This window comes from Panicum virgatum, chromosome 1N, assembly GCF_016808335.1.
Source record: "Panicum virgatum strain AP13 chromosome 1N, P.virgatum_v5, whole genome shotgun sequence".
NCBI classification, from domain to species: Eukaryota; Viridiplantae; Streptophyta; class Magnoliopsida; order Poales; family Poaceae; genus Panicum; species Panicum virgatum.
The window spans coordinates 59,936,405-59,947,163 of NC_053145.1; the positions used below are offsets into that span (position 1 = coordinate 59,936,405).

General features: G+C 46.3%; 1 protein-coding gene across 1 annotated transcript; it reads right to left on the reverse strand.

Annotated features, from left to right (window-relative positions):
* Positions 1 to 981: 981 nt before the first annotated feature.
* On the reverse strand, positions 982 to 1,740 carry LOC120654246 (nuclear transcription factor Y subunit B-3-like). The gene has a single exon (XM_039931764.1). It carries the CDS (start codon positions 1,738 to 1,740, stop codon positions 982 to 984), a length of 759 nt encoding a protein of 252 aa, XP_039787698.1.
* Positions 1,741 to 10,759: the final 9,019 nt, after the last annotated feature.

The window sequence follows — 10,759 nt, forward strand, 5'->3', positions numbered from 1 at the left end:
TGAGCCTAATTAATTCGTCATTAGCATATGTTTACTATAACTTTACTATAGCATTTTAATGTTTAGGTCCATTAGATCCGTTTCGCGATTTACAGTTCATTTATATAATACAATTTTTTCGACTATATTTAATACACTATGAACGCGATTTACAAATCTTTTAAAATTTTGAATTTGGGATCTAAGCAAGACCTGAGCAACATCTGGTAATCCGTTGGTAGAGACGAGAGAGAGAGAGCTCACAAAACAAGGCGAGCTGGGGTCTGCAGTTCCCGAAGCGGCAGCGAGCAGAGCATGCACTGGAGCAGGGGAAACGAAACGAAGACCTGCCTGCCGAGACATGCATGCAGGTTGCAGGAGCTGAGCAGCCAGATTAATTACCCCGGCGGAATTGCGCGGAAGCTGCGCACTCGCCGGCACCTGTCGCGCGCGCCTCGCACCAGCCATGCCAGCCACTCACTGGAGCGCCAGCCAGCCGCGAGCAAGCCAACCGGCCGGGCTGGCCGCCGGCGCCCCGGCCCGGCCGCCGCGCATAGTCACCGATCGAGCAATCGAGTAGCTTGAGCTTGGTTCCTAGCACGTCGTACGGACGGGCGTTGTATTTCTTCTTCCAGGATCGGATTGGACGGCAACGATGGTTCGTACGGTAACGATGGTTCGTGCGAGACAAAAAGAAAATGCATTTGTACGTACGACACCATTGTACGTACGTAAGCATGTGCTCAAACGACATCATTGTGCGTACGTACGTACTGCTACACATTGTAAACGGCAATGGCGTGAATAAGGTACACGAACAGTTAAGCTGAAAGCATGCAGGAAATAATCTCATCAACCGTCACCCGATCATAACACTAGCTAGCTACCAAACACTGGGCTACGAAAGTAGTAAGAACTAGAGATCGATGTGCCTAACACGTACGGATACAATGCAAGTTACTTCTCCCTGGACGATCGAACTGCTAATGACCGATGTCGATACTACTTGTACGACGCAAAGGGGTGCGGGTGCTCGAAGCTGCCGCCCTGCCGCGTGCGCGACGCGCTCCCGCCGCTCCCGTCGCCGCTGCCGCCGTTGCCGGGTGCGCCGTACGCGGCCGCGGATCCGTAGTACGCGGCCATGGCGTGCTCGCCGCCGTACGCGGCCTCGTACGGGTACGGCAGGTACTGGTGGCCGCCGCCGCCATGGTGCGGCATGCTGACTAACCCGTGGCCGTGGTGCGGGGCGCCCGACGGGGGCACGGCGGGGGGCCCGTACATGGAAGCGTGCAGCTGCATGTCGTGGTGGTGCGGCGCCATGCTGGAGTGGTGGTGGTGGTGGTCGCCGCCGCGCGGGGCGCCGAGGCCGACGACGCCCCGCGCCTCGCCCTCGAACTCGCGGTAGCGGTGGAGGTAGACGCTGAGCGGCTCGACGTAGTCGTCGAAGCCGAGGCGGCTCATGGCCCAGAGCACGTCCTCGGCGGTGATGGTCTTGCGCTGCTCCCGCTGGCACCGCTCGTTGGCCTCCCCCGTGATGAAGCTGATGTACTCGGACACGCACTCCTGGATCGTCTCCTTGGCGTCGTCCGAGATCTTGGCGTGCGACGGCAGCACGCGCCGCATGATGCGGATCACGTTCGCGATCGGCATCAGCCGGTCCTGCTCGCGGATCGGTGGCGGCGCCTGCTGCTGCCCGCCGCCGCCGGCCGCGGCCGTGCCGTTCGCCGCGCCGGACGGGAGGAAGCCGCTGGCGGGGTCCATTGGCTGGCTACCTTAAGCTAGCTCTCGCTCGTGAACTAGGGAGTGGGGGGACTGCTACTACCTGCTCGCTTGCCCTTCTTCCTTGGCGATGTGTCGTTCTTGTGATGTGTGAGGATACGTTAAATAGGAGGCTACGAGGTGTTGACCAGGTAGTAGCAATGCAAGCACACACAGGCTAGGCGGAGGCGGAGTACTAGCAGCTAGTGGACGATGGCATGCATGCACCGTACAGGCAGGCGCAGGCGCCTGTTCATGACAAGTGGCGGAGGATTCGTGAAGGCACTGCTCCGTCGTCGTCGCCTGCCGGCGTGCGGGGCGTGCGTGCGTGCAGGGCGATACGAGTTGACGGAGTTGTCACGCGCGGGACGATGGAACGTGAAAATGGATGAATCGGGTAGTACTATTGTTGCATCTTCGTACGCCATGGTCACGTCTCGAAGATACGCACGCTTGGTTCAATGTACGTCGCACGCACGAGCCTAAATTTAATTCCCATTCTAACATGCTCCCTCCGTCCCGCAAAGATTGTAGTCTTAAAAAATTTTAGACAAATTACTCATCCAAAAAAATGATATTATTACCTCTAATTACTTCTACCAATTATGGTTGGAAACCATGTTATTTATTTTGTTTTCTCAATCCTTAATGAATAGATATGCATTGAAACTAGAAAAATAATATCTACTAAATATTTGATTGACTCTATGTGTTTTCCTATCAATACTTTCTTGGTACTTAGTGTTACTTTAATTAAATGGATCTCATTACAAGTTAAAATTATATATTTTTTGGAACAAAATTTGAATACTAAAACTACACTCTTTATGGAAGAAGTATAGATGCTGGTGCCGTTTTGCATATTTCATTCTAGAACTAACGGTTACTCCCTCCTTCCTAGTTTATAAGGCACGGTGGAACATGGCACGGTCTTCCAAACAATACTTTGATCATTTATTTATCATATATTATATCACTTATGATTATAAATTTATAATCATTGTAAACTATATTTGATGACGAATCCAATCATATAAAATTTACATTATAAAAATTAAAAATTAATAGTTAAATTATTGGTCAAAGATATAAATGTTTGAATCTTGATATGCGTGTGCGCCTTATAAACGAGGAAGGAGGGAGTATATATGATGGCGTCAGTTGTATTTCAAGAAATAGTAAAGCATTATTTTGAATTTTCAAACTTCTGTAAACGAGACGTGTCTGATGTGGATGGGTTAAGCATGCATGCATGCATGGAATGGGCCATTGCTGAAAATTGAAAAGGCCAGTGGCCAACCAAGCGTTTTTGCTGCTTCCCAACGTACCTTTCCATGCTTCTTCTGACTTCCTGCTCCACTGTTTCTACCATATACAGGATCGCAAGTAAAAACCATGTACTCCACCGCAATATAATCTGGCCCTCCGACGAAACATGAATTGAACCTAGTACACGACTACATGAGCCTAGGTGATTACATGGCAAATTTTGCTTAGCAGATGCATGCGTGTGCACTGTCCTCACTGGTCACTGCTCTCGTTAGATAAGAGCATGGTACATCCAACTGCTAGCTGTAAGGATTCTTGCGGCCTACTCCTTTTATTCTGAAATATAAGGCATTTTAGAATTTGAAATTTATACTCAAATATAAAACATTTTAGATTGAGAGTGGATCCAACCATCTTAACGATGCTTCATTTCCAGATCCTTTCCAATAAAAAGACATGCATATAGGGGAGGTGAATGTGGAGGAGGTACATAGAAAATAGCATACTATTTTTATTAGCACATATTTAATTATGCAAATAGAGTTCCAATACTTAATAATTATGAGTAGGAGAGCCTTTTCTACACAGTCATAATCTGAAAACTCCAGAATACCTTATATTTGGGGACGGAGGGAGTACCTCTCAGCCCTCTCGGCCCACTCATAGTAGTTAACTCATAACTATTAATGTAAGGCTCACTTGTCTCTCTCACAAGATTTTTTGGTTCTTGTGTCAAAACTGGCTGCAAACTTGCAGCCTGCTTCTCCTCTTTCTCATCTTTTCTCCTGTCTACTTCCGCATTTAACCTTTCTACATTCTGTTATAATACATTCTCTAAGGATGAAAAGTACTCTTGAAAGTGATCGGACCGTGCTCTAGCCAAAGAGGGGGATGGAGTGAATTAGACAATTTAAAACCTTAACCTATTTCTCCAACTAAATTACACAATATCAAACTAAAATGTGCTATCTATATGTGCAACTAAAGTTGTTCTAGTGTGAAACCCCTATCCCAAAAGAGTTTAGTAACCTATGACCTTTCCTATCAAGATATACTCTAGAAAGTAAAGGCACACAAGAATTGCTAGTATGAAATGCGGAAGCTTAAAGAGCGGGATAGGATGAAGCAAACTCTTGACGCGGGTGTTTATACCGTGGTTCGGTTAGCCACAAAGGCACCCCTACATCCACGTTGTTGAAGCACTCACTAAGAGTATCGCTTCTCGGCAATCAAGTCTCTCCCGTGAACTCAATCACGGTCACCTTGATCACGGTCAAGCTTCTCCACAAAAGATGGGGGTCTCCACGTCCCCCGCACAAGGTTGTCGTCGCCGCTCCACACCAAGTCGGAGGGTCGATGACATGCCCCTTCGGATCATCCGGTGTTGAAGGCTTCGCTTCAACGCGCTTGACATGCACTCTGATCAATCCTCCGGTCAATGCTCCGATGCTTCAACTTTGCCTCGTCGGATCATCCGGTGCCACTGGGCTTTCTCGCACTGGTGCAGCAAATTGCACCGACGCCTCTGCGTCAGTTTATCCGGTGCCAACCGGATACACCGGTGCCCATGCATCGATTCATCCGATGCTACTGGGAACTGCAGAATTCGTCCATTTCATTCTTTCTTTGAGTTTTTTCTTCATGTTTTGCTTTGCTTGGCCTTTTTGCTTCATCCCTGGGATCTATAATTGTTCACTTGACAAACTCATTAGTCCCATTGATTGCATTGTTACTCAATCACCAAAATCATAAAACAATGGCCTAATGGGGCCATTTTTCTTACAATCTCTCCCTTTTTGGTGATTGATGACAACACAATCAAAGCAAGCATAAATTTTACAAGAATTGAAAAATTGATACCAATTGAAACCACTTACACTTGCTTGGATGCTTACCATCATCCAATGTTGATTTGGCCTCCCCCTAAATCCATCATCCCCCTTTGTTTTCTCCCCATATTTGCTACTTCATTTTCTTTTACTCCCCCTTTTGAATCAAAGTTGCTCCCTCTTTGGAAGATATTCATTTCTACCTTGCTTTGATCCAAAATTCTCCCCCTTTAGAATCAAATCACCTAAAAAGGCTTGGCAAAACAATATAGCTCAAAGGGAAAAGTTAGTAGCCTAGGGAGTTAGTTTCATGAATTATGATCTAATTGTATGATATCAATGAAGATACCAATTGAATGATTAGTAAGATGGATCACAAAATATGAGACTTGCATGATATGAGCTAAGCTTTCCACAAGTGTGTACACGAATTGATGAAGTGAAAAACAAGTGCACAACTAGAATTTCTGAATGAGAAAGTTTAGATCATATCATGCACGGAGGTAACCCTAAAATAATAAAAGAATTGACAAGAATACCAATTGAAAGGGATTATAGACCATGCATATCTCCGGGGGTTGTTTGTAATTATCTTGCATGTACCAATTTGAAAGTGACTTGTGTCAAATGATACCAATTGAAGTTGAATACCAATTGAAAGTCTTTGAGGTCATAAACTTTTGGTACACCAAGGTGAACAAAGGCATGAGCTCATAGCCTATGAACTTAGATATGGAAATTTAGTTCAATAGGTCATGGTTCAATATGAGACTACAAAGGATAAGCTTGAAAATATATTAGTCTCAAAATCACAAACTATAGGATGAACTCCCCCTAAATGTGTGCATTTAGTATTTGAATCACTAATCAAATGTATGCACATTATTTTTGACAACAATGGGAAGTTTAACTTATAGCTTGTGTTCATGGTACACAAATGAAATACATACCTTATGAAGTCCATGTACCATGAAGGGTAATTTTGTGTAGCTTTCTACACGCTTATCAAACTATGTAGGTTGCTCATGGGTTAGATCATGACACAAACAACCCACCATATGTAATACTAGGTGATGCAATGCAAACAATCTAGTAAGGGCGATGGAGCTACATGATGCTTGAATTGAAATCTAGCTACCATTATCTTATGGGGGACTTGGACAACAAATGTCCAAAATGCGAGTTTGGCTTCTTTAGCTTGAATCCTTCATCTTCTAGGTAGTCAAGTCTCCAAATCCCCCGAAGCCATTCTTGGTCTTCAAGTCTCCTTTGGAACCCACACCATTTGATGCCCCTTCATATTGGTGATGACATTCTTGGGCGTCCAAATAGAGTGATTCCAACTCCTTTCTTGCTTCCCAACCTTGTGAGCAATCATCTTGCCATTGGTTTTCTTCTTGATCACATAGGAGGTGCTATTGCTTTTGTTCCTCCGATTGGGCTTGGTGTAGATGAGAGAACTCTTGATTGTGAGTTTCTTCTTTTTCTTCTCATCTGAAAGCTTCTTCCTTGGTTGAGGGCACTTGTTGGACTTATGGCCTTTTTGGTGGCACTTTGAGCAAGTCACGGTAGACCCCTTCTCAAACTTCTTCACCATGTCTTCACGGTTATCTTGAGAAGGTTGGACATTGCTCTCTATGCTCTTGCCTTTCAATCTAGCCAAGTCCTTCATGAGCTTTTGTACTTCTTGCTTGAGCTCATCAATCTCCTTAGCAATGAGATCATCATATGATTCTACAACAACATTTTCAAAGCATTTTTTATTGCAAGGATTAGACTTATCAATTGAATCAAAGTGAGAAGTTGAAACATTATTAGTATCATTAAAGCTCTCAATTTTCAACTTTAGCTCTTCACGCTCTTCGCTAAGCAATTTGAATTTGCATAACAAATTTTCTTAGTTTGTAGCGAAGATAGTTTTAAGATCATTAAGAGCATTAAGGTTTTTAATTTCATTTAATTGCTTCTTAATTACTTTTTGGTGCTCATGAACTAGTTCAAAAAGTTCTTCATATGAAGGAGAATCGGAGTCATCATCACTTACATCGCTTTTCATACTTGAGCCATAAGACAAGTGTTTAATGATGATCTCATGTTGGTGCGGGTGGTGAATTTCTTGCTTGATTCATCGCTTAAGCTAGCACTTGATTCTTCACCACCGCTTACCCATTCACCAAATATGACAAATGATTGATGTTTGGGCTTCTTCTCCTTCTTTTCTTTCTCCTTCTTGAATCTCCTCTCAACCTTCATTTGTTGATGATGAGGCCCATCTTTGAGGAAGACCATTGTCGGGTACCATGATTAGAGGCACTCTAGTCGGGGGACTAAATCGCCCTAAAAACGCAAACACATGTCAGGCAACCGAGCCCACAAAGGCCTACAGCCTCCTTCCAATCCGGAGGAAAGGAAAGGACTCAAAGAAGCACAATCCACAGCCCAAGTACACAGTGTGGCCAATCCGCACCCCCCTCGAACCCGCGGGGCAATCTCCGCCTCGCTCGAGGGTCTCCCGCCGAGACCTTCGACAAACGCCCCACGTCTCCTCCTCGCTCGAGGGTAGCGAGCCGAGCCTACCCTCGAGAGAGCGGACTGACTCTGCCTTACTCGAGGGTAGGGAGCCTACCCTCGGGGGAGCGGATCGTCTCCGCCTCGCTCGAGGCCACCCATCGACGGAAAGGACAAACAGCCCTTCCGCTCACCCGCCCGCCATACGGAGGCATTAAATGCCAACCACTCCTCCACAGCTCCCAGATCAGACGGCGTCAGGCCTCCTCTCTGCACAGTGGTTGTGACCAGGGTCTTATCCACCAACTTCGATCACTGCTCAGGCCATCCCCGGCGCTGTGGCGACACTGTGGGAACCTGCGACACTGTACGAGACGTGCTCGGCACTGCTCCAGTCACTGTGCTGCCAACTCTCCATACTTCCCTTGTACTTTCCCCTCCACGAAACCCTCGAACGGCATGGGCATGGCCCTCGGAAGCGGCCCCGACCTTAACCAGGACAAGGCCCCGGCCTGCAGGGCCCTCGGAACATCGCCACGCCATGCCTGGAGGACGGTACCCTCCACAGCAATCGCCATGCCGCCCGCTGGAGCTGCCATGATGCCGGCGCGATCTCCGCAAGGCCAAGGACGACGCCCAGGATGACTGCCACACCAAGCGCCATACCTCACAGTGTACTTTATACAGTATTCGACCACTACACCCCCGTACATGTACACCACCCCTCCTTGTGTCTATAAAAGGGGGAGACGGGCTCTATCTTCTCCATCCTGGCAGAACACTACACTCAGCACCACTCACAGAGCACACACGCTCTTGAGCCCCGATATTGGCACTCGTCTCAATCAACTCCTCCTCTAGCAGAGACTTGGGAGCTTCCTTTCCTCTCTCGCCTCACTTGTACCCCTACTACAGGCACCCCCGGTGCAAGAAAGTACAATGCACTCGCACACCCCTTTGCTGGACGTACGGCCCCGCGGTCGGAACCAGGATAAATCCGTGCGTTACTGTGTTGCCTCTTGCATCAACCATCTGGGACTAGGGACACGCAGCATCATCACTAGTTGGTGCTGGACCACCGGGTCAGGACACCGACAACCATATACCCCATTGAGTTGATTTCTTATAAGTATTTGTTCATCTTTTTGACTTGCATGTAGAGGTTTGGGTTCATTGGCTCTTTTTCATCATTTGAGGAGTTTTGGCATTCCTCCTCTTCTTCCTCTTCACTTGACCTACCTTTGATGGCCAATTTCTTCAACTTATTGACTTGTTTGCATGCAAGTGCGCTATGAGTTGGTAAAGAAGGTGGCGCTCATGGCTTGATGTCATGGCGTAGCTCGTGGGCGATCACCTTGTTGAGGACTTGATTTGGTGTCAATGTATTGATTTCCTTCTCATAAAGAATTGTGATCACCAAATCGTAGTCCGGCCTTCGTAGGGAGTGAAGGATCTTGCGAATGAGCTCCAAATCATCAATTTTTTTTCACATCTAGAGAGTTAATCTCATTCACAAGAATATTCAACCGTGAGTACATAGATTCAGCATTTTCATCATCAAGTTGCTTGAAGCTATTAAGTTTATCAATGAGAATATGATATTTTTTATTTGCAACATCTTTTGTGCCTTCATGGTTCTCACTAATAGTTTTCCATAAATCTTTAGCATTTTCACAAGCAAACACCCGGTTGAAAACATTGTCACCAAAAGAGTTTAAAATAGCACATTTGGCTATGGCATTATATTATCTCTCTTGTTGACTTTTACCCTTCATTCCTTCACTAGTTACCCTCTAAACATTTAGACGCTTTGCTTGAAGGTGAGATTGCATTAAAATCTTTTATCGTTGGAAGTCCATGCCATCGAAACGTGGAGGAGGTCCTAATGAATCCATTCCTTCCCCAAAAAGCTAAATCACTAGGCGATGAAGGCTAACCAATTAAATGAGCCGGTAAGCACAAATAGCCAACAGAATTGGCTTTCTATGTGAGAGGTGTGAATCCCGGCTCTGATACCAATTGAAAGTGATCGGACCGTGCTCTAGCCTAAGAGGGGGAGGGGTGAATTAGATAACTTAAAACCTTAACCTATTTCTCCAACTAAATTGCACAATATCAAACTAAAACATGCTATCTATATGTGCAAATAAGGTTGTTCTAGTGTAAAACCCCTATCCCAAAAGAGTTTAGCAACATATAGCCTTTACTATCAAGATATACTCTAGAAAATAAAGTCACACAAGAATTGCTAGTATAAAATGTGGAAGTTTAATGAGCGGGATAGGAGGAAACAAACTCTTGACACGGGTGTTTATACCATGGTTCGGTTAGCCACAAAGACACCCCTACATCCACGTTGTTGAAGCACTCACTAAGAGTATCGCTTCTCGGCAATAAAGTCTCTCCCGTGAACTCAATCACGGTCATCTTGATCCCGAATTCTACTAAGGAGCTTCTCCACAAAGGATGGGAGTCTCTACGTCCCCCGCACAAGGTTGTCGTCGCCGCTCCGCACCAAGTCGGAGTGTCGATGACGTGCCGGCGAGCCACCAAGCTCCAAGAGGCCGGCGCACCAAGATATCTTCTTGGTTCAACAAAGAACCATAGCACAAAGGCTCAAGGCCTTACTTTCTCACTCACTAAGAGCTAACCTAGCACTAACACTCTCAAGAATGTGTTAAGAGCTAAAGATATGATCACTAAGCTCTTGGATGGGTTGGAGATGTTCTTGGGTGTGGGTGTAATGTTCTTGAACTTCAACAAACTTCAAATGGCCGGGGGAACCCATATATATAGGCCATCAAGTAAATAGAGCCGTTGGGAGCCGTTATCCAACTTTTCTGCGTAGCGTCGGATAGACCGACGGTGGGGCACCGGTTCATCCGGTCACACTGAGCCACGGGGTAGCCGTTGGGGCTCTGACAGCGTGACGCAGGAGGCACCGGATAAACCGATGGTTGGCGTCGGTTCATCCGGTGAGCGTCGGATCATCCGGTGCTGAAGGATTCTTCAGCTGTCTGCTGACGTCATTGCTCCGACGCTATACTCCAGTGCCCCTTCGGATCATCCGGTGCTAAATGCTTCGCTTCAACACGCTTGACATGCTCTCTGATCAATCCTCCGGTCAATGCTTTGACGCTTCAATTTTGTCTCGTCGGATCATCCGGTGCCACTGGGCTTTCTCGCACTGGTGCAGCAAATTGCACCGACGCCTTTGCGTCGGTTTATCCGGTGCCAACCGGATACACCGGTGCCCATGCATCGGTTCATCTGATGCTACTGGGAACTGCAGAACTCGTCCATTTCATTCTTTCTTTGAATTCTTTCTTCGTGTTTTATTTTGTTTAGCCTTTTTGCTTCATCCCTGAGATTTATAATTGTTCACTTGACAAACTTATTAGTCTCATTGATTGCAT